At 38.7% G+C, this 27,645-nt stretch overlaps 1 protein-coding gene across 1 annotated transcript in view; it reads right to left on the bottom strand.

The window, feature by feature from the left end:
• Window positions 1-8,138: 8,138 nt before the first annotated feature.
• The window catches only part of vps26c (VPS26 endosomal protein sorting factor C), a 51,172-nt gene continuing 31,665 nt past the window's right edge, over window positions 8,139-27,645 (bottom strand). Inside the window, exons 4-8 of the mRNA XM_043701352.1 lie at window positions 27,459-27,539; window positions 24,349-24,423; window positions 12,605-12,755; window positions 11,290-11,442; window positions 8,139-8,409 (exon numbers count right to left, since the gene is read on the bottom strand). Of these exons, the coding sequence (XP_043557287.1) occupies window positions 8,327-8,409; window positions 11,290-11,442; window positions 12,605-12,755; window positions 24,349-24,423; window positions 27,459-27,539 (543 nt within the window). The 3' untranslated portion in view covers window positions 8,139-8,326. The remainder of the gene's footprint in view (window positions 8,410-11,289; window positions 11,443-12,604; window positions 12,756-24,348; window positions 24,424-27,458; window positions 27,540-27,645) is intronic.

Here is a 27,645-nt window from a genome sequence, read left to right as displayed (position 1 = left end):
GGCTGACTGAAAGAAGACAGAGGGTGATGTTTGGAAATATTCAACCTGAAGTTGTTACTAGTGGTGTACCGCAAGGATCTGTTTTGGGTCCACTGCTGTTTGTCATTTTTATAAATGACCTGGAAGAGGGTGTAGAAGAATGGATTAGTAAATTTGCAGGTGACACTAAAGGTCAGTGGAGTTGTATGTAGTGACAAAGCATGTTATGGGTTACAGAGGGATGTAGATAAGCTGCAGAGCTGAGCTGAGAGGTGGCAAATGCAGTTGAATGTGGAAAAATGTGAGGTGATTCACTTTGGAAGGAGTAACAGGAACTGGGCTAATGGTAAGATTCTTGGTAGCATAGATGAGTAGAGGGATCTCGATGTCCAGAGTACCCAGATCCTTGAAAGTTGCTACCCAGGTTGATAGGGTTGTTAAGGTGCATTGGTAGAGGGATCAAATTTCAGAGCCACAAGATCATGTTGCAGCTGTACAAAACTCTGGTGCAGCTGTACTTGGAGTATTACATACAGTTCTGGTCACCACATTATAGGAAGGATGTGGAAGTTTTGGAAAGGGTTCTGAGGAGATTTACTAGTATGTTGCCTGGTATGGAGAGAAAGTCTTACGAAGAAAGGCTGAGGGATTGAAGCTGCTTTCATTAGAGAGAAGGTTGAGAGGTGACTTAATTGAGATATATAATCAGAAGATTAGATAGGGTGGACACTGAGAGCAGTTTTCCTTGGATGGCGATGACTTACTCGAGGGGATATAGCTTTAAATTCAGATGTCAGATGTAGTTTCTTTACTCAGAGTAGGGAAGTGGAACGCACTACCTGCAACAGTAGTAGACGCATCAACTTTAAGGGCATTTAAATGGTCACTGGATAAACATATGGACGAGAATGGAATAGTGTAAGATAAGCTTCAGATTGTGTTCACAGGTCAGTACAACATTGAGGGCTGAAGGGCCCGTAATGTACTGTAATGTTCTATCACTTAGGGTGCCTGAAACATATTTTTCCCTTCTAAGGCATACACTCACTTTGGAAAAATGTCTAAGGACTATGTCCCAAGTTCTGTAAGTGCTCTTTATTCATCTTTCTATTATTAGCATGTCATCCAGATAAATGGCAACCTGGGGTAGACCTTGTAAAATGCTCTCCAGCTTTGGCGGAAAAATGGCACAGGCTGATGATATCCCAAAATGGCAGTATCGTATGTTGGTACAAACCCTTATGGGCATTAATTATAGCAGAGTTCTGGGAATCCTCATTTAACCATGTATGTTTGCCTCATGTCCAGCTGTGTGAAAGACAACCACTCCCCCCCCCCCCCCCCACCAGCTTTGCATATAATTCAGCTACATGAGGGATTGTATGTTTATCCAACTGCAAGAAGCAATTTACCATTTGTTTAAAATCCCACAAAGGCAAATCGACCTGTCACGCTTCACAATCAGTCCAACTGGTGCTGTTCATTCCGTAAACTGCCCTGCTTGGAATCTTTGCTTTCCAGCTTTCTGCCTTTATTCTTGCACGTAAAACAAGTGGCACTGGGCAGGCCAGGCAGAATGTGGAATTGATTCCTATAATGTTGCCTTGGCTCCTTTGATAGGCCCTAGACTTTTCTGAAAAATCTCCAGGTATTTAAGTAGGACTTCACTTACACAGTCATCTAATAGAAAAATGTTGAGACAATCAAGGTGATTGTTTCTTAAACAATTTCATCCCATCAGGCTTGGGCCCAAACCTTTTACTACCATCTACGGTAACTAAACCAACAGCTTCTCATATGAGACCGGAACCAAAGTTGTACCCTTAATCTGTAAAGATTCACCAATAAAGGTTCTCAATCTAGCTGAGGTCTTACATAAACTTAAGGATTGGAATCCAGAGTGAAACTTTAATAAAGTCTGGTTCAGCAATCACTGATACAGTCATGAAGGTATCAACCTCGATTTGAATCTGGTGACTATTTAACCAGACATTCATTTTGACTGGTTTGGATTTGGATGTTGCTGAGGAATTTAACTCTCCAGGGTGCATGCTCTCCTGGATAAGAACCTCCAAGTTCTCCTACTCCACGCGGGCCCAGTTGGACTCTTTTGCGGCTTCAAGTCTGCATATCGGCAGCTTGCGGGCCTGGACCCTGAAGAAAACCTTTTGGCCACGGCTTGGCTTTGTTTCGGAGTTTTGCTGACGGCTGACCTAGAGTCCCTCTGTTCAGGATATGTCCTGAGTGAGGCTCTGCAATTGCCTTCACTCAAGTGGCATCCTCCAAGCTCAGTCCGTCTGTCGAGGGCATCCACTTCCATCTGCATACTTTGTATTTTACATGCTCCACTTGCTGCATTTTCTAATGACAAAGCCTGTTGTAGTGACTGTTTGAAGTCCAGTTGGGCTTCAGCTAGTAGGCACTTCTGCATGGTCAGAACAAAAATCCCACATCCCACAAACCCTCATTAATGGTTAAACCAAAGTCACATGCCTCTGCCAGTCATCTTAACCTCATCAAAAATCCCAACGCAGATTCTCCTGGTTCTCAAACTGCTGTAAAACCCTTAGCATCTCCGAATTGGAGACTTGTGTTTGTTATATTCCTTAATCAAACCGGTTAACTCCTGAAAGGTTTTAGTATCTGACAGCTCAGGAGACTATCAGCTCCTAATAACAGGTCTGCAAATTGTCAGGAGAATTATTCATTGTTAACTTTTTCTGGGCAAATAAAAAGCAAAGGAATGGAGCTCTCAATTTCCCAGTTAGAAAGTATTGTAAGTCAAAAAACTGTACTAGCTCCAACTACACAGATACCCGTGTTACAACAGCACAGATCTCTTCATATATACTTTACCACTTTGCTCTGGATTATTAAAATTATGTATTTATTCTCCGGTAAATACTAGATCCATCAACTATAATAGTTATAAGCTAGCTGCTCAGGTTCAGACTTTGTGGCTGTAATTTTTATGGTCACTGGTGGGCAAGACAGGATGGCAAACCGGGTGGAGAGGAAAGCAGTAAAATTAGGTGCCATGTGAGCTGCACAGGGAGCAGTGTTGTGGCACTTAGAGACTTATTTCATTCACATGCATTTAAAGTTATTCAAATACGGGAGTGGAACATTTCAGTATCAGAACAAAAAAAGACAGAAGAATAAAAAGATACCGAGCTACAGACTCCCAGTGACACAAAACCAAAGATTCAGAATGTACAGACTAGAGAAAAAAGTGGTAACAAATGCATTCAGGGCTGGGGGAAAGCCCAGCATTGCTTCGAAGAAAATCCCAGAAGCAGAACGGTGTGGTGCCAATGAATTAAAAGAATTTGAATTTACAACACTGTTCATTTATTATTTAATGTAAGGGTCTCAAGAAGAGACATTAAATAAATAAAACAGCAAGTGAATGCAGAAACTTGTCGATAAGAAACGGATTACAGTTGTGCTATCTGAGGAAGGAGCTGTAGAATGACCCTTCTCTGAGGTTTAAATGTTTGAAAGATTGCTGTGGATGGTAAAAAAGTTGTATTTCGATCCCAGCTGACTTTAATACTGGGCAAATAAGATCCTAAAATGAAATCTGGCATGACAGATCATTTATTTTTATTTAACATGCTGTTCAATGAAATATAAAGGAACAAAGGTTGCAAACTTTCTTGAACAGTAAGACCAAAGTTTATTGCAGGAGCGGAAAACAATAAAATAAAAATATCTAGATATAAGCGGTTCAAAAGATCTTAAACGCAGCAAGCTTTTTTTTTAAAAATGCCTATAGTATGGAAACAGGCCCTTCAGCCCAACAAATCCACACTTACCCTCTGAAGAGTAACCCACCCAGACCCATTCCCCTACTCACTTCACCTGCACATCCTTTAGCACTATGGGCAATTTAGCATGGCCAATTCACCTAATCTGCACATCTTTGGACTGTGGGAGGAAACCGGAGCACCCGGAGGAAACCCACGCAGGCACAGGGAGAATGTGCAAACTCCACACAGTCGCCAGAGGATGGAATCAAACCTGGGTCCCTGACACTGTGAGGCAACAGCACTAACCACTGAGCCAGCGTGCCACCCCTCAGGTAAAGTCTCATCTATTCCTGAACACCATCACTTTACAAAGTCCAGAGAAGTCATCCTTCTCTATCATATCTTTATGTCTGACTTAATTGCTACCTTTCAGTTCTGTCCTGTGAGCTGTGAAGTCTTCTTTTACGAATACTCTCAAAAGCTGCAAACATCTAATCAAACACTCCTAGTCTGAAAATTACACAAAACTCACTTTCTATTAAGGTAACTTATTCTCTGAACTAGTCTATGCTCCTTTCTAGGAGAGAAATATGTGCCTCTGACCAATCAGGTATCCTCTAAAATTGTTAAAACTACTAATCTCACAGTTTCTAAAGTTAAATTCAAATATTTGATTATGCAAAACCAAAAATAAGCTAATGGCCCTCAATGTTTATACTGCTGGTCATAAACCCAGAACATTAGTAATAGAAAAAAACTGCTTCCATTAACACTCAATTGGATTAGATCTAGGATGACTGACTGACCAGTTCATTTTTTAAACCCTTTACAAAAGTAACTAACACCCATATGCAACTATTTTGAAATCCATAAAAAGCTTTAAAATATTTATACATATATAATGCAAACACTTTCAACATGGCTTAGTCTTTTTAACACCTTTTTAATGACTGTTTCAAATAGTTCTTGGTCTTGAAATAGTATAACATAGTTATGATCTTTTTACTTCTTGAATGTAGTAAAACTTTAAGATCTCTGTGGTCTGTCAAACCATGATTCATTCTGGGATCTGACTTATCCAGGATACCATCAACTGGGATCATTTTGAGGGTGAGGAGCAATGCAAATGTCCCACTCAAGCGAAGGATGGGCTTGCTCCCAACAGTTATGCCCAGGTCAGCAAACCTAGCCACAGCATAAAAATTTAGACCTAAGTTTGGGACTAATGACTTAGGGCCAGTATCTTAGTCAGTGATATGATCATTCTGAAGTTTGAGTTAGTCACAAATGGCAATACAATTTGAGTTTATGAGTGTCAATTATTTAAAGAGCAGAGATTTTGGTTCACTTGCAGCACACCAGTATAAAAAAAGTGCAATGGGAGGGCATTTGAAATCATTGTTTCTTTAGAAAGTGATTTTCTTTTCCCCAAAAGGAGTGATCATTTAATAACTATTTAGGAAAGTATTCAGTATCTCAAACTAAACTCGTTACAATTTCTCTCTTTCAATGATCATAAATTAACAGTTCATTGATCGTTGGATCTTACTCTGCACAAAATGACTGCCACATTTCCCTACAATAGTAGCTTCAATTAAATTATTTTATTAGCTGTAGCATTTTGGGAGTTATGAAAGCTGCTACATAACTGCATTCTTTCTTACCAAGAAAATTTTGTTTCGAAATGTTTAAGGATAACGGGGATGGAAATCATAGAATGGTTTAACAGGGGAGACGGAGGCTAGAAGTTATCCAAAATTAGAGCTGTAAATATATGATGGGTTGCTAATAAATCCAATGAAGAATTTGGGAGCGATTTCTTGAACCAGAGTGATGATGAGCTGGAACATTGCATGTTGGCAGGTGAATAGCTTCAATACATTTAAAAAGAAATGCAGAGAATCAAGATGTTCCAACATGCAACCGCTATCCAAGCATCATAAAGTACTCAGTTAAACACTTTTAAGAACTGTAGATTGTCCATATTGAGATGAATCATTGGATAAAGTGCGAGATGAATTAATAATGCCTGGGGTATATAGAACTCTTGACATTTGGATTCCTGCAATGAGTAGTGGGTTTTTCAAGGCTGCGCATTTGGGGTTTAGACGAGTGAGAATTCCCTAAATTTTCTGTATTTTTTTTTCATTAACAGTTTCCAATCTATAAATAGCACTGCTATTGTTTTAAAAAAAAGTATTACTGCATTTCAGTACACAGCTCCAAACCAACACTTAAACAACAGGTTTTGATGGAGACTGTGTGCAAGCCTGGGTCATGAACATTGCAGATCATTTACTGTTTTAGTTGAGAACAAGTATCTAAAACCTATTGTATAAATATAGGTGTCAAGGGTTATACAAAGAAAATTGTTTACATAAGCAACTTGCAACAAAGACTCAGATAAAATCAGGGCATTGTATAGAAAGGAGAAAGTGAGGACTGCAGATGCTGGAGATCCTGAAGGCTTATCGAAACGTCGATTCTCCTGCTCCTTTCATGCTGCCTGACCTGCTGCGCTTTTCCAGCAACACATTTTTCAGCATTGTATAGAAAGGACTACAATCAATAGTTCAAGAATGAACATTCACTAGAAATCTACACATGGTAGATGTTTCAGTCCATTGCCAAACTAAGTTGTTTCTCAAATGGTGGCAAATATAGTGGTTAGCACACAAAACAATCGTTTCACTATCTCAGTACGTGACAGTAAATCAAATTAAATCTTGATATTTATACGATTGACACAAGGATCACTAGCTGAGCAATAGGTTTGCATGTATTTCAAAAGGAGTTAAAAAAATGCAACTTCAATGATAATTACAGATAGCAGAGCTGTGAAAACTCAAAATTATATACACTAAGATGAAAAAAACATTCAAATGTACAGTACAGAAACTAGTCATTTAGCTCAATAGGACCACATTGCACACTGGCTTCCTCCCACTTTATTTTCTCTTATCCCTTCAACATATCCTCATATCCCTTTATCCTTCTATCACATACCCAGTACCTCCTTAAATGTATTGAGGCTATTAACCACAACCACACATCACGCCACCTTCTAGCTTTTGCATAAATATGTTCCTTCTAATTCTTTGAGATTTTTTTTTAGTAACCATCTTCCATCTAATGCACTAGCTTAGAACGTATTCTGTATGTTACTTTATGAACCATTCTTTAATTTCAAATAAAATCATGTGTGCGCTCTTTGCTAGAGAAAGGAACACAGGCTTATTCCTTCTTCTGACAGTTGTACCCGCTTAACATTGATAGTGCCAACAAAAATTATAAAGAAATGGTAATTTCTCCAGTGCTTCAATATATCCTTTTATTTTTATTCATTCAGGAGATATGGACTTCACTGGCTGGGTCAACATTCATTGCCCATCCCCAATTGCTCTGAAGGAGGTTATGATGAGTTACTTGAACCGCTGTAGTCCATGTCATGTAAGACATCTACAGTACTGTTAGGGAAAGAGTTCCAGGATTTTGACCCAGCAACAATGAAGGAACAATGACATACTTCCAACTTGCAGGTAATGTTCCTAAGTATTTGTTTTCCTTGTCCTTCTAGATGGTACACATTGGGGGTTTAGAAGGTACTGACAATGGAGTCTTGCTGTATACAGTAATCTATGCCATCACAGCAAGGCTATTTACAAATTAGCATGACTTCTGTTTCCCAATTTATTTCTCTAGAAATTAACCAAAGTTATTTACTCGTACCTTTAATAATTTGGACCTTGTATTCCTTCTTACTTTTGTATGTGTACTCTATTCAAAGTGCTGTACGATAAAGTGACTTCCTCATTCCTCTTATCAAAATATATCACCCCATATTTATCTACGTTGAAATTCATTTGTCAAGTTCACATCCACTGCAAATTGATTTATATCCTTCTGTATTTGCCAGTCACAGTGCTCACCAGTAACAACTCTATTGCAAATGTGGTGTCAACCACAGAATTTAATGTTGTACTTTGAATTCTAGAATCAAAATTATGTATATAATTGGTGAACAATAGTAGTTCCAACACCCATCATCTAGATAACTACTTTCAACATCTACTTTGTCTTATAGTCAACTTACTATCCATTTGGCTAATTGGCCTCTGGCTCCATATATTCTGACCGTAGGTGCCCACTGATGTATTCCCAACAGTAAACCATTTCAAAGCCATGTATGTTGCATGGCACTATTCAATATTATTAGTGAATCTATCAACATACCTTGACTAATATATTAATCTCATCCTCAGGTCACCTTCCTGACAAAATTACTTCACTCTCCACTATTAAAACTGTACTACAAATGCAGTTCTACGTAGCTGACTGAATTTTGTGTTCAATAAGCACACAGCATACAGCTCTGAAATACAAATACTGTACATAGGAAACACAATGCAATGTGCAAATGTTTATTTTTTAAGACAAGACAAATCTCCATTTCTCAAAGGTCCGTGCCAATAAACCACTGGCTAAGTTTCATGGGAAATGGGCTTTTCAAAATGGAATGTGAAGTCATTTCCAACAATTCAAAATCATTCATCTTTATATCACGTCATTGACTGTCACTCATTTCTCTTTGTAAGTCAAAACCGGTAGATTTTAAGCGGGAAATTTTCAGTGATCAGATGGTCATCCTGGAGAATCACCACAATGTTCACTTCAAATTCTGAAAGAAAAGGTGCAATTAGAACAGACATCAACTGCATTGTACATTATAATCCTTCCAAATGAACCAATTAACTCAACCATTATAAAGCTATGAGAGTTGGAGTTTAACTTGAATTTTGTAAATTAAAGATAAGCAGGTTTGGGAAATAAAGAAAAATGACAACAATATAGGGATAAGCAATAAATTGCTGGCATAGTCAGTGACACCTTCATCACATGATTAAAAAATCTGGAAGTACAAAAGAAGTCAAGTGCAAACAGAATAATTCATGTTTGTAAACAATAGATAATGGCGTTCGAGAATGAATTTCACCTTTCTTTCGAAAAAAATGGAAGTGTTTCTGTCTGGTCTCAGTCCAACTATAACTCTTCAACAACATATTTACATAGTGCCTTTAATGTATTAAAAGAATACAAGGCTCTAAACAAAGTGTGACACTGACTAAAATGTTAACAATGATTAAACAAATGATATCCTACCCAGATGCACAGTCTTACACTAACCCTGTAACCCTGTGTTTCCACAGCTATTCCACGTAGCCTGCAAATTTTAGGGCTGTGGGAGGAAATCCACACAAACACAGGGAGAATGTGGAATTGAGCCCAGGTCGCTGGTGCTGTAAGGCAGCAAAGCTAACCACCAAGCTACCTGCAGAGATAAAGTCATTGATAAGCATTTCAGCAGCAAATCAGTGCAGACAGTGGCAAAGGGAGGCCATGCTACAGAGGTGAAGATAGGCAGCCTGTGTAATGACACAAATAGGATATTCAACTCAGGATCAAATGTGACAACAAGGTTGCAAACAGACATCACACTGCCAAATCAGCACAGAGAATGTAAAAAATGAATAATCAAGCAATAAGTAAGCCCTCTCAGATACAGTAATCTACTCTCAGGACTGGAATAGATCAGTTCACACTCAAGCCTCTTACAAATATAAAATGATCTAACTTGGAATACTCTGCAATCTTTAATTTGTTACATGTTCCATATATTACAGCACACAGTGAGGGCCGACATCTTCACTATGTAGACAATGTGGAATGAAGAGTATGTGGTTTACTGCTTTTATCTTTTGCATTTAAGTACAATAGGACAGAGTAGGTGAGCAGACATATAACCTATGGGGATGGAAAACACAGTGCATCCTAGGGGGACGGAGCAGGTGTACATTACAGCCAAATGCAAAGAACAGGTGTAGAGTGTGTCCATACTTTCCAAAGTATAACTAACAAAAAAGAGATGCATTTTTGACCATGTTTCATTTATTGAATTCTTTACTGTTGGCTACTTGACGCAATGGTTAAAGATCACAATGCTACCTATGTAAGCAAGCTCTAGCCATTGAATGGCTTACTCTGGTCCAAATTCACACTGAGGGCTAGGTACTGTTGCTTACACTGCAGTTAACATTTGGTGAATATACTAATTGCAGCAACTGTAGTACTTGAAAGGAACTTGTGCAGTGGATCAAAATACAACACAGCTTTTTGAATCTAGCCAATCTATTCAACTCCTATATCTCCTCTGTTCAATGTAGCTGAGGCAAACATAATTTAATACATCTTCCAAGGACTCTGCGTGATGGTTACAGATAGCTGCATGGTCTAATGTTGGCCTGAACAAAGGGAGGCTGGATCAAAATCTGTAACTGCTGGCTGGCACTTTGCCACATCAGAGGTTAGGATTACATGGCTCAAATTTATGCAAATAGCACAGGAATTTGTTTAGTAATGAAATTTTGAAAATAATACAGCCCATAATTACTCCAAACATACTGTTGAGAAGGAAACTCTACTTACTGTTTAAACTGATGGCATGGATATTTATCTGGGTATTGAAGAGATGATTACATGGCAGCGTATACAGTAAGAGTTCTATATTTCATTTCTGGACCTTGTCATATTTACTTAGACACTGGTTCACAGGGGTTGAAAAATCTGATAACGGGGCAATGCTGAAGCCAAACCCATATCTGACGTAAAATCATAAAAACAACAGCAGCTGCGCAACAAGGTTTAGAAAAAAACAGCCAAAGTTCAACTTTCAACCTGGATTTTCCACTTATTTAAGCTAAACTATGCTGTCCATCTTTCAGAGTACTCAAGAAAGAGAAGAATATACTTCTAAGCCTTTAATTATTCCTCAAGTGAGATCCAAGGAATAACGCTGGCTTCTGCTCAAGGTTTTGTCCAAAGCAATATAACCAAAACTAGCAAAGTTAGGAAAGGGACTGTGAATGTGAAACAAACTCAAAACACTTTTTAAAGTTCCCTCGATGAAAACTATAATGACATTAGCAGCTGTGCTGCATTGCTGAGATTTGCTCAGGGGGTATGGCAGTGGCGACATCTGTGGAGGTAAGATGGTGCCGAAGGATGATGACATTGTTCCAGTGGTGGTAGTACGGATCTAGGCCACGGCTGGGCCCAGCGATCTGACAGTGGAGGCGATGCATTCCAGCTGCAGTGGTATGCAGGGTCTTGGACAGACCAAGGGATGAACTTTGTGGCTTTTTCTGGCAGGGAGTCATTTAGAAATTTCCTTTTCTTTTGTTTTTTTTTCTTTTAATCCTGTCTTTTATATACTAAAATGGTGCCAGACAATAGTGACTTTGTATACTTGTCACTGTACTCCTGTATTCCTGTACTGGATTACATGTGATAATAAAACCTAAATCTAATCTAAATCTATCAAAGACCAAGCGGAACAGATATTGTCCATGCTATCTGTCATTATTCAGTGTTCATGCTGCCAGACATGAGCTGAGTTTTCATTATCAGTGCCTAGCTTAAAAAAGCCACAACTTACAACTCTCTCCAGTTATCACGCAGTTGTCACTTCTCTCAGGAAAAAAGAAACTGGGAAATCACTCACCAACTTTGAAATTGGTTGTTTCCAGTGTAGGGCAGGTAAAAAGTCGAGGAAACACCATGTAGATAGGGATGGCAAGGCTTCGACATATATTGCCATCGGCTATTTGGATATTCTGAATTTCTGTGGCATCTCTTGCATAACCTTCTGCACAACCTATTTCAATGGTCAAGGAAAGAGGTGGTTTAAAAAGACAATCTTTAATGATCTTAGGATATTCCAAAGCATTTTACAGCCAATGAAATAATTTTGAAGTACTACCACTGTTTTAATATAATGAAAGGCGGCAACCAATTTGCAGACAGCAAACTCTCACAAACAACAATGTTATCCTGGCCAGAAATCTAATTTGTTTAATGAAGCTGATTGAAAAACACTTCGGTTAGGACATAGAAAAGAACATTTATGCTTCAGTTTTATTTGGAGGTAGAGGTAGCTGGGAATGATGAAAGGTCAGAGATGAAGTGGAGTGGATAGATGGGAAGGAAGATGAACAGGTGGGACAGTTCAAGAAGTCAGTGCAAAGTTGAAAGGTTGGATCTGGGATAAGGCTGGGGTTGGGGGGGGGGGGAAAAGAGGCGGGAGGGAGAATATGAGGAAACTGGTGATATCAGCATTGATCACGTATGGTTGGAGGGTCCCAATGCAGAAGTTGAGGCCTTCTTCCTCCAGGCATCAGGTGGATAGAGTTTAGCGGTGGAGGCAGCGAAGGACAAAGTCGACCATTTAACTTAGTTTATCATTAACTCGTTCTACAATCAACACACAATAGCAGATGTACCATTTAAGGATGCATTCAGTAACTGTCCAAGCGTTTTTATCCAGCCCCTTACAAATTCACAATCTCTACCACCTAAAGCAGCAGGTACAGTGGTATAGCACTGCCTGCAAGTTTCTTTCCAAGCCACATACAATCCTGACTCAAACACAGGAACTGCATAACTACTTCTGTTCCTTCATTGGCACTGAATCAAAAAACAGGATCTTCCTAACAGCACCTGTAGGTGCACATATATCACCAATTCCAATTGGTGAAGAAAGAAAGCAGCTCACCACCAACTTTTGATAGGCAACTAAAAATGGGCAATAAATATTGGCCATGCCAATGATGCTCACATCCCATGAAAACAGTTTTTAAATGTGTTTCATACAAAGCACGTATACTAAAACTATGTAAAAGAACAACACTCAGCACCTTGAAGAAGCATCCATATTAAGAATACCTGCCGCGCTGAGTATGGTCAAATCTGAAATCTGCCTTCAAATTGGCGACGCTGAAAAACCATATACTCAGCTATTTCTGAAACATAACACTTACCACAGGTTTCCACACGTACTAGCTGAAGCTCGATGCTTTTGATGGGTACTTCCGAGTTTTCCACCACTAATTCTCCAGTGAGTGGCTGTGTGACGACACAGTTTGTGGAATCAAGGCGGCCACGGATTGCAAATCGAGGCAGCATTGTTCTCTGGAAGGCAGTTTGAAAAAGTCTCACAAAAAGGTTTAAGACATAAAAATAGACAGAACAGAGTCATATGGCCAGCAAAACTGACTGTTCACTTTTAAATGGATGCTGAGCATATATCACCTAAAAGGGCAGAGTGGATATTACAATTGGCCTCAAGATCTCTGAGCTGGCACACAGCAGCCTAAGGTGAATATGTCAGGGGTTAGATTAACGTTCAAAGAAATGGCTGGGACCCAGCGCACCAATTTCACCGTTAACCCCACACTGGAGTTGCACATTGCATCCTACTTCCTTGGTATTTCAAAAATTTGAGGAAAGAGCAATCACTTAAATTTGTACTTGGCTTAATTGTCATTGCAGTCATTCAGTTTTTGAAAATAATATGTACTGATCCCATACTTTGCTCCAAAAAAGTATTAATTTGTTGACCAGCAGAAATGACCATCTTCCATTTAAACAACTAATTTTTTTTTTGTAAAATTTAATGTTCTATTGAATATGAACTAAATGCTTTCTCTGTATTGTTCAAAGGCTGACTTCATCCTATTAATCTATATTGCAGTTTTTCAAAGTTCCAACATCAACCCCGGAAAAGAATGCTTCAGAATTGTTGCTTTTCATATTCAAAACTCATTTTGCCAGCAATACTGTTTTTAAAAATATGCAAACTTCTAAATCTTCATTCTTCCATCTTACAATTTCCACCATTTAAGTTACATTTCCAGCTTCCTCCCCTGCAAACTACACCATCCTCTCTCCCAAGAACACAATAGTTCATATTTGTTTGTATTGAATAATTATTGCCAAGTCTCCTAACCTATCCTCACCTGCAGTCAGGTAATGTTTCTTTACAATCCATAATGCCCTGGGCAAATTGAGGTAAATTATAATCTTGCAACTAAACCATTTTAGTTACATACACATTCTACTATTTAGTGATGTGAGCAGGGGAAAAGACATCATTTCTGATTAAGACATAAGTTTTTTTTTTAAATGCTCACTTCTTAGATTTTAGTAAGGAAACAACCATTTGTATACAAAATCCTTAAATATGTCACTTTCTAATTCTCTTTCAATAAAGGTTAGAAATGTTTTGCAAACAATCTGAACGAGGAGCTATCCTATTTGCCCAAATCCAATTGGTCACTCCTGACTGTTCAGCAATTTTGAATAGCCGATTCCACATAACTGTCCTTGGCAAAGATGCAGAGTAACATCATATACCTGCAAAGAGAACTTTTTATTATTTTCATCTATTTATTTGGTGCAGCAGCATTACTGAATTAACACATAACATGATTGGCAAATGTGTAAAGAAAATGGCTGCCCAATGACTTGGTTAATGATCAAAATCCATTACATAGTATTATGTAAAACAGAAAGATGCGAGGCTCAAGTCTCCACCTTTGCATAGTTAGTTGGAGACATGATAGGAGAACGAAAAAAGTTTCCAAGTGCCATCGCCGGTCCAAAAACCCACACTGGGCATTGGCCATGAGATTCACAAATGAACAATACTCTCTTAGATGCTGCATTGGAGAATGGCCAGGACCTGTGGAATTAGTCAGAAGAATAGGATGAAAAATTGAGGGAGAAAGCAAACATTGATTTTGGAGGAAAAATTTTAAAAAAGCAGCGTCGACTTGGTTCGACCCTTGATACCACAGACAAGTGATGGTAGAATGTGGGAAAAGAAGCTGGCAACTATCCTTGGTTTCTATAGATCGTGACATCACTTCCTTTCACACAAGCCACAGTTACAAAACAAACCCTGGACTGTATTGTACAGACAAGTGCTCCCAGCTGTACACAGGGCCCATTGAAAAGATAAACATCAGTACAATGCAGCTTTTGTTGTCAATATGAAAAGATTTTTTAACTACAATGTAGCACAGTATACAATCATAATTTCCATAAAGATGTTCCAAAATATGCTCCGCCTCACAACAATGGCTTAACCAACATTAAGATCTGAGAAATACTATTTGCGCTGGTGCTGTGCTTTCTTGGTTACTTCCTGTTATTAATAATTTTTCTTTAATCCATATTCTACTACTGATTTACCTTGTCCTGACCAACAGGCATGTTGCCTACTGCAATATAACTGCACAGGTGCTAGTAACCTTCCAACATTCGCTCATGTCGCAACTTGATGTATAAAATCAGGGAATACTGACAAGATGTTCCGATTACAGAAAATTCTGATCACATCTCTTTCCCCAAAGGATAATTTAAGATGGTCTCTTTTGCATCTAATGAGCACTACAACATTTTGGGGGGCTCAGGCACATAACTGATCCCAACATTAATTAAAATAAAAGACGCACAACAGGACTATCATTTCATTCTTCTTATGCCTAACTGCCTAGAGGCCTAAGAGTATTAAGCGTAGGAAGCTATTGGCTGTGAATTTATTGGAGGTAGAAAGGAAATTATAGAAGACATTTTTAAAAATAAAAGTGAAGATTAATTTTAACTACATAAATTGATAAAGTAAATTAGCGTATTTAACATTTACTTCAATTTATGCAACTTAATGCAAAAAGATTCCTGAAGAAGGGCTAATGCCCGAAACGTCGATTCTCCTGTTCCCTAGATGCTGCCTTCCAGCAACACATTTCCATCTCTGATCTCCAGCATCTGCAGACCTCACTTTCTCCTGCAAAAAGACTAGCAGAGTATCATTCAAACAGGTATCAATAGACAAAATGACCTCCTTCTCTACTACATGATTCTATATTTTGCCCATACACCTTTTCTTGGGAGAACCCTGGAGGATTCCAGATGCTGACTATAATGGAGCACGTTTGAATGGAGGGCATGACTACCAGAGGTGGTGGCAATGGCAATATTGCTGGACTACTAAACCAGTGGCTCAGACTAACGTTCCAAAGATACAACTGCTAACTCAACACAACAGCTATGGTTTTTTCATATTGGAAGGGTGAAAAGCATGGGATAAGGTTCTAAGTAAATACTGTTGAAAAAAGATAGCAATTTCAGTACTAATAATATTGGATGTCAATTTTAATTAATTAGTCTGAAGTTAAAAAAACCTGAGTATAGAAACTAAATTATTATGAAACTCCATCGGTTCGCGTGTTGTTTGGTGAATCTGCCAAGCTTTTACCAGCCTGATAGGTGTTTCCAGACCTATAATATAAATGATTCACCAAGACAGTTATTCAAGTTATTACAGAAAAATTGAACATTAATAAACTTGGACACATGACCATACATTGGATTTGGCAAAAGGTAAATGCCTTGTACAGTGAATCCTATATTAAGATGAAATTGTGAATATATACCAGAAAATAAAGAGGCTTAGCATCTTTACACATAACATCTATACGATATTTTCAAGAAAAATTGATACCCAATAAACACAATTCACCAATTCCTCAAACAAACCCAAACAAGCAGACACAACACAACCAAAAACTAAGCCACATTACCTTACATCAAAGACATATCTGAAATGACTTCCAAACTACTCAGACACCTTGCATCATGGTAGCCCACAAAACCTACTAACACACTTAAACAGCAACTAATAAAATTAAAGGATCCATTAGATACTACCAGCAAATTTATCATTTACAAGATACCATACAAAAACTGTAAAAAAAACACTACGTCAGACGAACAAACAGGAAACTTGCCACCAGGATTCACGACCACCAACTAGCCACCAAAAGACACGACACATTATCACTAGTTTGCATACATACAGACAAAGGACACCACTTTGACTGGGACAACACACATCATAGGACAGGTGAAACAAAGACACGCATGAAACCTCTTAGAGGCATGCCATCCTAACCAGAACTCCATCAATAACACATCAATTGAGATCCTATCTACCTTCCCTTGAAAAACAAAAATACCGGAAATGATGTCACCCACCCTAAGAAACCAAGACCTAGAAGTAGAGAGGCAGGACATACCACCATCGCTTCACCATAAACTCTCACTGATGATGTTACCTCGTCCAGTGATAAAAAGTCTGAAAACAAATCTTCCAGCTCAGCGAGCTAACTTACATATTTATCATCAACCTGAGCTACAAAATCTTCTCAAACATTGCTAGGCTTAGCATTGTTTGGAAACAGCTTTCTAGTCAAAGGTTCAATACGTCTTAGGAGCATAGGGACTTGGGAGCAAGAGTACGAATCTGGTCCTTCAAGCCTGCTCCACCACTCAATAAGATCATGGCTGATCTGATTGTGGTCTCAACTCCACTTTCCAGTCTATTAAATATCCAACCCTGCCTTGAATATATTCAATGACCAAGCCTTCATGTTTTCTGGGGAACATGAATTGTGCAGACTGACGATTCTCAGAGAAGAATGTTCTCGATTCCATCAGAAAAGGGGGGACTTCTTACTCAAACTGCAGACCCTTATATTAGCTTATTCTACAAGAGGAAACGTCGTCCTGGTACCCACCCTACAAAGTTGTCTCAGGACCTTGCAGGCATGCTAAGATCACCTCTCATTAATCTGAACTCCATCAGGTATAGGGCAAAGTTGGTCAACCTTTTTCTCATAAGGTCAAGCCTTTAGTCTGAGGAATGAGTCAATGAATTTTCTCAGAATTGATTCTAACGCAATCATGTCTTTTCAATATGAAAATAGAAAGTGCTAGAGAAATTCAGTAGGTCTGGCAGCATCTCTGGAGAAAGAATCCAAATCCAAAATGACACACAACATTAACTTCATGTCTCTCTCCACAGATACTGCCATATCCAAACTTCTTTATTTTGTTTTTCTGAGTATTTTGTTTTGACACTTTTTTAAAAAAACTTCTTTCACAGGATATGGGTATTTCCAGCAGGGCTAGCATTTGTTGCTCATCTCTTTAACTTAGTAGTTTGCTTGCCATATCAGAAAGTAATTAAGAGTCAATCACAATGACATGCATCTGGAATCTCTCATACAGTAGATCAAGTAAAGATGGTGGTTTCCTTTCCGAAAAGACATCAGCGAATCAGATGGTTGCTTACGACAAGTCAATTGTTTCATGGTTACTGTTACAGAAACTAGCTTTCAACTCCAGATTAACTAATTAAATTTAGTTTACATTTGGCTAACTGCTCTGGTGGGATTTGAACCAATACCTCAAGAGTGTTCACCTGGGCCTCTATTTTACTAGAGTTGAAAGACGTGGTGCTGGAAAAGCACAACACCACATTTTCAGCACCATATTTTTCAACTCTGGTCTCCAGCATCTGCAGTCCTCACTTTCCCCTACTTTACTAGTCCAGTGATATTACCACTACACCATAATCTCTCCATTACTTTCAAATAAAAAGCCCAACAGCGTACATTCCTCAGATGTGGTCTCAGCAAAGTCCTACATAGCTACACTAAAACTTCCCCTTTTTTACATTCCAAGTCCTTACAATAAACTATCTTTTTCTTCTAGCTACTGAGATAGTCTCGACATCATCTTATCTCTTACCCTCGGATCCTATGAGCTCCTAATTTTCTGACCAGTCTACCTATCAGATCTTGTCAGATAAACCTGATGTGTATACTCCTTCAAACAATGTAAGCAATATGTACCATTCACAAGGAGTCCTTCCCGACCCACACCTCTGCCACCTGGTATCTGCTGCTCTTGTCCTTCCAAAAGATCACCAGGTACAAGTTCACCTCTAGGTCTCACAGCCTAGACTCGGAATTATATCATTCCTTCGCTGTTGCTGAGTCAAATCCTTGAACTCTTCATAACACATCTTACCTCACAGATTTTAGCAGTTTAAGGAGGTGACTGATTTGATTATTAAGGATGGTGCAGCCTTTATCCTGTGAAATGAGTAATGTTACACATTGATCTTCCTTGTTACAGCTTCAAAAAACTTCGTGATATCAGCTAGACATAACTTTCTTTCATAAATCCATCCTCAGTGTACTTGATTAATTTGTGCCTTTCTAAATGAAGTCATACTCTCCCTCATCTTATTTTCTAAATGACAATTTATAGTTTTGCTCAGATTTTTTCCAATAATTTGCCCATCACAGAACTGTTTGTCTTATTCTATCTCAATAGATGCCAAGTGTTCATGAAGAGACACTTTCCCACAATGTAATCAATCATATTCTTTGGAGAAAAGAACATTAGTGTTGTATCCAGTGACCCTGGGCATTTCTAGCAATTCTAGATAATTGCTTATTTAATACAAAAGGAAAGTTGTGAAGACATGGACTCAGACTTGTTCAATTTTGCCAGCCATCACTTGCCCACTTTAACAGTTCAATCCATAAGAACATAGGAGCAGAAATTAAGTCCACTCCACCATTTGATCATGGCTAATAGGTTTTTCAATCCCATTCTCCTGATTTCTCACTGTAACCTTTGATCTCCTTGGCAATTAGGAATCTAACTGTCTTAAACATACTCAATGATCTGGCCCCACAGCCCTCTGTGATGAATTCCTCAGATTCACCACTCTGGCTAAAGAAGTTTCTTCTTATCTCCGTTCTATCTTCTCTTTACTCGAAGGCTATGCTCTCTGATCCTCGTCTCTAATGCCAATGGAAACAGTGGATTTTATTTTCATTTACAGCCATTGTTTAGTTAAGATTGTTGTTGTCTAGCGTTCTTTTAACTGCAAATATAAAACAAGATCCTTTAAGTGGTTTCTACTTGGCCATTGATGATCATTTCTGCAGAGAGGTTTATTCGTGTACCATCTACAAGATACACTGCAGAAATTCACCAATGCTGCTAGACAACAACCTCCTAACTCTCGATCATTGCTATCTAGAAGGACAAGAGCAACAGATCATCTAAATACGACCAGCTGGCAGATCCACTTGAACCATTCACCATCCTGACTGTTCCTTCAGTTGTTCCTGAGTCAAAATCCTGAACTGCCTTTCTAACAGGACTGTGTGGGTATCAACATCAAATGGACTGCACCAGTTCAAGAAGATAGCTCATCACCAAGGACAACTTAGGATGGGAAATAAATGTTGGCCCAGCCACCAATGCTCATGTCGCACCAGCTTGGAGTGGCTAAGTCTAACTATGCAAACACAGAATGCAATTCATTATCTAGAACTGAATAAATGAAGTCATTTAACTCCAAGGAAAGTTCTTTGCAAAGTATTGGCTTTTGATATCTTTAACTCCAGACTTTCACTTTAACACTATAAAGATAAATCTGGATATTTGGGATGAAGTCCAAACCAACCAAATGCTCCAGCTGTTAAGTTCTTACCATCACAGCCTAGCTTTTTATGCAGAATCTTAGGAAGAGACAATAAAAGTAAAATCAACATAAATCACAAAATAAATCAATTGCAATTTTTAGTCCAGGAGCCACACGTTCACTTGGCTAAGTTGGTCACAATCTCACCTCTGGATCAAAAAGGTTGCTGGTGCAAAATCTATTCCAAGCTCAGCTGATGCTCCCCTTCAATAAGAATGAGCAACTATTTGTCAGAATGTAGACAAACTGCTAAACAGAAATATCATCTATCTCACTGTTGAAGAGGAGTAAGAAACTTGTCTTGCTATCACAGTAGAAAATACTCAGCCATCAACCCTACATTTGCAATAAGGTTGTGACAATGCCATGCTGATCAGATATGAACTGAAAGACAAACAGCAAAGTTTGTATTGCCTGCCATGCCAGTCAACTCAATAAGAATTAGCAAAACCTAAACAAACTTCACCCAATTTGTGATAAAAAAATCAAGTCTGTTATTCTAAGAAAAAAAACTTCAGCAATATCAAAAGCTGATTTTGACAAGGTTTTTTTAAAAAGAATACAAATCATTTTTGAATCCAAATGTGAGATAAACAAGATCACTGTGCATACAAAAACAAATGCTGGGGAAAAAAAAATCAGCAAGTTCTGGCAACATCTGTGGAGAGAAAGCAAAGTTACATTATGGGTCCAGTGACCTTCTTCAGGAGGATTTCTGTTTTTGTTCCTGATTCCCAGTTTCCACAGTTCTTGGTCTTTTTTCACTACACATACACCTCATCCAAAGCCACCTATGTCTATACACACTGCTTTCCTGTTATCACTTTATGGAATGAAAACCCAGGACAAAGTAATTAAAATGGGACTTCCTCTGCAGTATTAGGGAGGCAAGTCACTGATGTGCACAGCTCTGAACAAACGTGTAACCTGATCAAGTTTACTGCCACTGCACTTGATATTACATAGAACCTTTCGGTGAACTAGCCATCACTTGTATTCGAATGCACAATAAGGTGAGAACTCATAGCAAAACACAAGTGCAACAAGTTCCAAATAATTATTCCATTTCACAAATAATTATTCTTGCTTATCAACAAGATTTGCATCGCACAGATGGTGAGTGCATTAAATTTGGCTTGTGGATAAGAAATGATAAATCAAGCAAAAACAGTTATTAATCAGAAATCAGGTTCCTTGTACAGCACACAATCCACATGTTGCAGTGCAGTATAACCAAGCATTAAGGGAAAACAATACTGAGTATACATGCAAACAATACATAATACGTCTGACAATGTCACAATAGCGCAGGCAAATAGTATAATACATTCTTATGTTGCATAATGTGCCTGGAACCTAATCAAATGCTGCTCCTTCAGCTATAGCACAAACACCTCTACATTTGAAGATTGTGGGTTAAAACACAACTCTTGGGCAAAATAGTTTCAGCTAGCCCTCTAATCCAATACTGAGGAAGTCTTGTTTTGTTGGAGAAACTACCTTTTTTTGGCCAGGATATTAAAACTGATAGCCCCACCTAATTTCTCAAGTAGATACAAAAGATTCAATTTTAATTAAAATAGGGAGTTATCTCTGACAAATGTCATCTTTATACAACATCTTAACAATTAGATTAGTTGGCTGAAATAACTTTGCATGTGACAGCTTGTGCACAAATTGGCTGCTATTGTTCCTGCATTACAGCAGAATTCTACTTCAAAAACACTCAATTGGTTGCAAAGTGTTTTTGGAATGTTTTGCAGTTGTGAAATATGAAAACACAAATTTTCCATTTCTAAAATGAAGTGAATTATATAAGCCCCTTCAAGAACTGTGGCTATATGGATGACATATGTCAAATAAAGTAGTCACTGTTTTCTTGTTGCTTTCAAGACCCTCCACAAAAAAATCAAAGTGGAACAAACTCAGCAGGGGACAGCTTCTTTATAGGGAGTGACCCATGACATCATCTTTCAAAGTGCACATATGCCAAAGATGCACAAGTTCTACACTGAAACAATCATGATGTTTCTACATTGATCAACACAGCCTAAGCTATCAATTGGACTCAAATGTCAAAGAAGCAATTACAAATGATAGTACGACCAGGAGGTTTTGATGGAATATGATGTGCAAAAATGTGAAAGTATATACATTGGTAGGAAGATTACACAAGGGAAAGCATATAAATGGGAAAAGACTGTTGAAAGCTGAAGTAGTGTTTTTTTTTGGGTGTCCTCATGCATGGTCAGCATCCACATTTGTCAGATAACAAGGGAGACAAATGGAGCTTTGACTATTTCAAAGAGACAGACTGAAGCATTAAAAAAGGGAAATCTTGCTAAAAGAAGGCACTAGTCAGACTACAGTTGGAATACTGTGAACAGTATTGGTTGCCTTATCCAAGGAAAGATGTACCAGCATTGGAAGCAGCCCAAAGGAGGCTCACGGTGCTGATCCCAGGTTTGGAGGGACTTTTTATGGAAAAGAAGTTGAGTAGGTTGGGCCTGCACACATCGGAATTTAAGAAGAGTGAGTGGTGACCTTATTGAAATACAAGATTGTAAGGGGATATGACAGGTAGATACCGAGAGAGTTTTTTGCTTTGTGGGAGACTCTCAGAGGAAAGGTCACCCCTTTAAACAGACAGGAGGAGGAATGTTGGCTCTCCGAGGGTAAAGAATATGTGGAATTCTTTATCACAGAGAGCTGTAGAGGTTAGTTCATTAAGTATATTGAATACAGAGATAGACATATTTTTAACCAGTACGAGAATCAAGGATTATGAGGAAAAGGCAGGAAAGTGGCGTTCAGGATCATCAGATGAACCATGATTGTGCTGAATCATGTAGTAGACTCAATGGGCTGAATGGCCGACTTCTGCTCCTTTGTTTCACGGGTTTTCTCCTCTGAGATGATCATGGGATGCATTCACTTGGCAACTTATTACTCAGTCACTAGTTTAATCTTGAGTCATTGCAACATGAGAAGCATGTTACTCAACTTGGGACACTTTAGAACACTTATACTGTGGAAACAACAGTTCACTGCTGCCATACGCGGATTGACCATAGGGAGAGTTCATAACAGAATTTTCAAATGACAAATCAAATACACAAGGACTTGTAGTTCACCAACCCAACAGAACAACCCTGTTGTTTTACACACACAAAAAAAAGTTTAACTGACCTGGTTTAAAGCATTTTGAATAATGGTCACATTTGCCAGTGACCGAATTTAATATTACAGATGGAATCTAGTGACTGCTTGGATAATACAAGACACTCAGTGATTTTCGAATAATGCAAACTAGTCAAGGACAACTAACACACGAAAGTAAAGAGTTAGAATAAAATGCTATTTTATTCTGTCAGTCAAAATGACTCAACATTCAAATACTGTATTGAAGAGTTTGTGCTCAGGTCATGGATTGGAATTAGATTCCTTGTCTATTTGACTCAGAAGGAAGGGAGGCAAACCAACTCAAGCAGATATTGGAATCTGAACCAAAATAATTGTGAATAGAAGTTGGTCTGAAAACGTCAAATGAATTCTTGCTACAATTGACATATCATGTGTTAGGGGATAACTGAGCACTGAACATATTTGGTTCCACTTTGTGCTACGATTCCTATTGAAAGTGTTGCAGAATCTAATCGGTTGTTTATGACCTTGAATGCAAGACTCTAAGTTAAAGAGTTGAAGTTTTTCCAGGTTTCAATCCAATATTTGACCATCTAACTCAAACGAAATGATTTCCACCAGACATTTGTATTTTGCAGCTGCTTGGTGTTACGACACCACAGAACAGGCCTGTGGAGCCAATAATCTTAATTTTCATTCCATCAGTTTTGAGCCATCCGGGAAATCAAAGCTAACATATTCGTTCTGTGCCTACACAACTTAATAAACAAAATCTCTATCCTCTAGGTGATACACAAGAACTGTTGCCTTTCCATGAAGGAAAACAGGTTCTTCCATACTTGCTAGTTCATGAAGATGTCAAACTACCTTCAAAATGATCATCATCTAGTCATTAAGGGAATCTGAGACAGCAGAGACCACCCTCCAATCAATCACTGTTGTGATTAAAAACCAAGTTGAGAGAATGATCGTGTGACCCAGGCACTAGTATACATGCTGGATCCAATCACAATGATGCCAGCAGAAATGAGCATTCATTTTTGTTGATTTCAGAGGTCAAACATTCCTTAGATCTGCAGTCTCATCTAGAAATGTTCCAGAACCAAAACTTGTGGCTGTAACCCTGTTGATTTGTGTCCAAGATTGGCTACAGATTATTCTCATTTCCTTGACTGCTAACCACATATGACACACCCAAGCACAGCTTTCATCAGTTGTGGTACTCACCTCTTTGATGTTTTGTAGAGAATCAGGGGTGATGTTAAAATCCACAGGGCTGGGGGTTAGCCTCCCCTTTTGAGGCTTTAAAAGAAAATAAATAACATTTTTTAAAAAGCAATTTACAGAAATTCAGTTTGAAAAGCATTTCAGCTCATCACGCATGTTCCAATCAACAAAGTTGACCCAACACAATCCCACTTTCCAGCACTTGATTATTGGTCTTGTATGTTACAGCACTACCAAGTGCTTTTTAAAATGTTGAGGGTTTTTTTTTTCCTTGTTTAGCTCTGCCTCCATTTCAGGCAGTAAATTCCAGATCTCCACAGTCTTCTGGATGAAAATAATTTTTCTCAAATCCCTACTAAATTACCTCTTAGAAATCTAGGTTCATTGGTTAGAGACAAAGCATAAAGCTCTTCCTTCTCACTATATCTAGATCCTCCCTAATTCATTCGGTCCCTCCTTCAACCTCTGATATTCAATACAAACTCCAGTCCATCCAACCTTTCTTCAAACTTCTCCAGTCCAGAAAACATCCTTATAAACCTTCCTTGTACCTTTCCTTGAGCAATGCTATTTTTCCTGCAGTTCAGTAAAACTGAATTCTGCACAATACACAAGCTGTGGCCAACAAAGTGTTGTATTCAGCTCCAGCGTTAAGTTTCCAGGTCTGAAATTCTATGACTTAACTATGAAAGCTAAGTATCCTTTATGCCTTTCTTATCACATTATCTAATTGCCCAGTGTGGTGAAAGGGTTAAAATTATGTCCCAATACATGTGTGAATCTAACCGGAATGGAGGTGTTGCTTAGTCCCGTGTGAATCTTATTACACACCTCCCCGTGTGAATCTTCTTATCTGTATGTAACCAGAATGGAATGTGTTTTTTAGCCTTGCTCTGCTGTTCACATGAATGTTTATATCTGGAAAAGAGTATATCAGCTGGAAAAGTCTCCAGTTCGGTGAGTCTGCTCCGGGGTTACGTTTAACCGCCGAGCGTGGGTTGTTGGCAACCGCTCTACGAGAACTGACGGCTCCCAGTTCCGGTAACATGTAGAGTGAGTATAAGCCAGACCCGTTGTAAGTATGAGACCTGGTTGTGGCGACGCTGCGGGGAATAAAATGCTCATATTCTAGCAGACTCGCCTCTTGGTCGTTTGTTCTGTGTCAGACTACTCTCCTACGAACCTGACCTTGAGAATTTTTTAAAACACCCAGCCACCTTCAAGAATCTATGAATTTGCACTTCAAACTTCATTGCTCCTCTACATTTCAGTAGCCTACCTTCATTATATACATATTTCACAACTTGGAAATGGATGGAATTTTACACAAATACTAGAAAGTCACAAGTTCCCAACAATAGCACATCTGTTGGGATGGCAAGTTGAGAAAGCTTCAGGCCCCTGCTCTTTTCTATTTATTTCTCAACATGCTGTCCTAACAAATGAGGCTCCATACCTGGAGTGCACACTGAGCAAAATGGGCACATAATGCAGAAGATATCTTTACTGGTATGGTGACCCCAATAACATCCGTGGCCAATCACTGATTAAACTTCCTTTGAAGCTCACTGAATATGAAGTACCTGGGTAACTAGCAACAGCGTGCCCGTCTGGAAGTCAACGAGGCCCATTATAAAGCCGATTGAGCTAAGAGACTTGGGTTCAAGTCCCACCTGCTCCACAAGTGCGTAATAACATCGCTGAACAGGTTAATTAAAATACCTAAATCAGGTCCAATGATTCGCATTGTTCATAATGGGCTTTGCATGTGATTTTCTAATTGGCTACACAGATGGTTGATAGTTAAAAACAAAAAAAGTCACAGCAATTTAGTGGTGGGAAAATAGTTCCCGAAATGAAAAGAAAAAAACAGACTCAATAAATGGGTTCTTGTGCTACGGCAGTAATGTTCCTACTTTTGAGCTAGGAAGCCCAAGTTCAAGTTTCACCTGCTCCAGAGGTGTGTAAGAACACCTCTGAACAGGTTAAATAGAGAAATAGGTTAAATAAAAACAAAAAGAAAAAATATGATTACTGGAGCTCTTGTGGCACAACGGTAGTCTTCCTATCCCTGGAGCCAGAGGCCTGGGTTAAAGTCCCACCTACTCCTGAGGTGTATAATGCCATCCATGAGAAGGTTGATCAGAAAATGTTATAAATCAGACCAAGTGAGCCAGGAAACCTTCGTACGAGTCCCACCTGTTCTGGAAATGTGTCGAAATAAATCTGAACAGGTTGCCTAAGTTCCATAAAACTGATCCAGGCAAAGCTGATTGCTAGATAATGCAGGCAAGCATTATTACTAGATTATTAACCTAGTGACCAAGTTAATGTTCTGGAGACCTTGTTTCAAATCTTACTATGTCAAATGATAAATTTGAAGTCAATTAAAAAGTATAAAGCACATCCAGGGGCACGAGTGGCACAATAGCAGTGTCCCTACCTCTGGGCCAAGGGACCTGGGTTCAAGTCTCACCTGCTCCAGAATAATATTATTCATGACATCGCTGGATAGGTTGATTAAAAATCTGAAATTGAAAGCTAGTGCCGGTCATGTTAACATGTTAAAAAAATATATAAATAAAACAGACCCAGGGATGGGTCTGCAGAACTCTGTCCCAGGCTGGGACGAGCCTATGTACACCAAAGAAGTGGGTCTATTTTGGTGTTCAACAATAAGTGATATTCCTTTCTAGTCATGTGTCCTGAGTTATTATAAACTAGACAAAATAAAAATGACCTTCCACAACCGTGGCCCCTCAGCACAATTCTGTAGTCTGTCAACATTAATGTCTAAACAGGTTCATAACTTCAATGTCTCTTGTTTAATTTTTTACACTTTTAAATTTTCAGTCATATCATTTTCACACCACCTTTGTCCCTACGGAGGCCCAGCTTTAACTTCTGAGCATCAATTTCCCACTCTTAAGTTCTGACACAGCTTTCTCCCCAATTTCCATTTACATCAAACCAATTTATCATCTTTGTCCTTCACATATCCAACTGCTGGCTTCAACAGTAACTTCCAGTGAGCCCTCGGGAGATTAACTAAAGGTCAGAACTAAACACATCTTCCAAATCTTGTCTTCAAAAAGTTAGTCTGCACTTACCAGTGAATGTACAATGAACTCACAGCTCTTGGTCAAGTCTTTGGCAAGCAGTGGTCGACGGACATCACAACGGAGGGTGTACTGGAAGAGGGCAAAATGGTCAATCACAGAGCGCACTGTAATTACAATAAATTCCAGATCTACAACAGTCATAGAGTCACAGAGATGTACAGCATGGAAACAGACC

Source organism: Chiloscyllium plagiosum, chromosome 12, assembly GCF_004010195.1.
Source record: "Chiloscyllium plagiosum isolate BGI_BamShark_2017 chromosome 12, ASM401019v2, whole genome shotgun sequence".
Classification (NCBI taxonomy): Eukaryota; Metazoa; Chordata; class Chondrichthyes; order Orectolobiformes; family Hemiscylliidae; genus Chiloscyllium; species Chiloscyllium plagiosum.
This window is presented reverse-complemented; position numbering and strand designations above follow the sequence as displayed.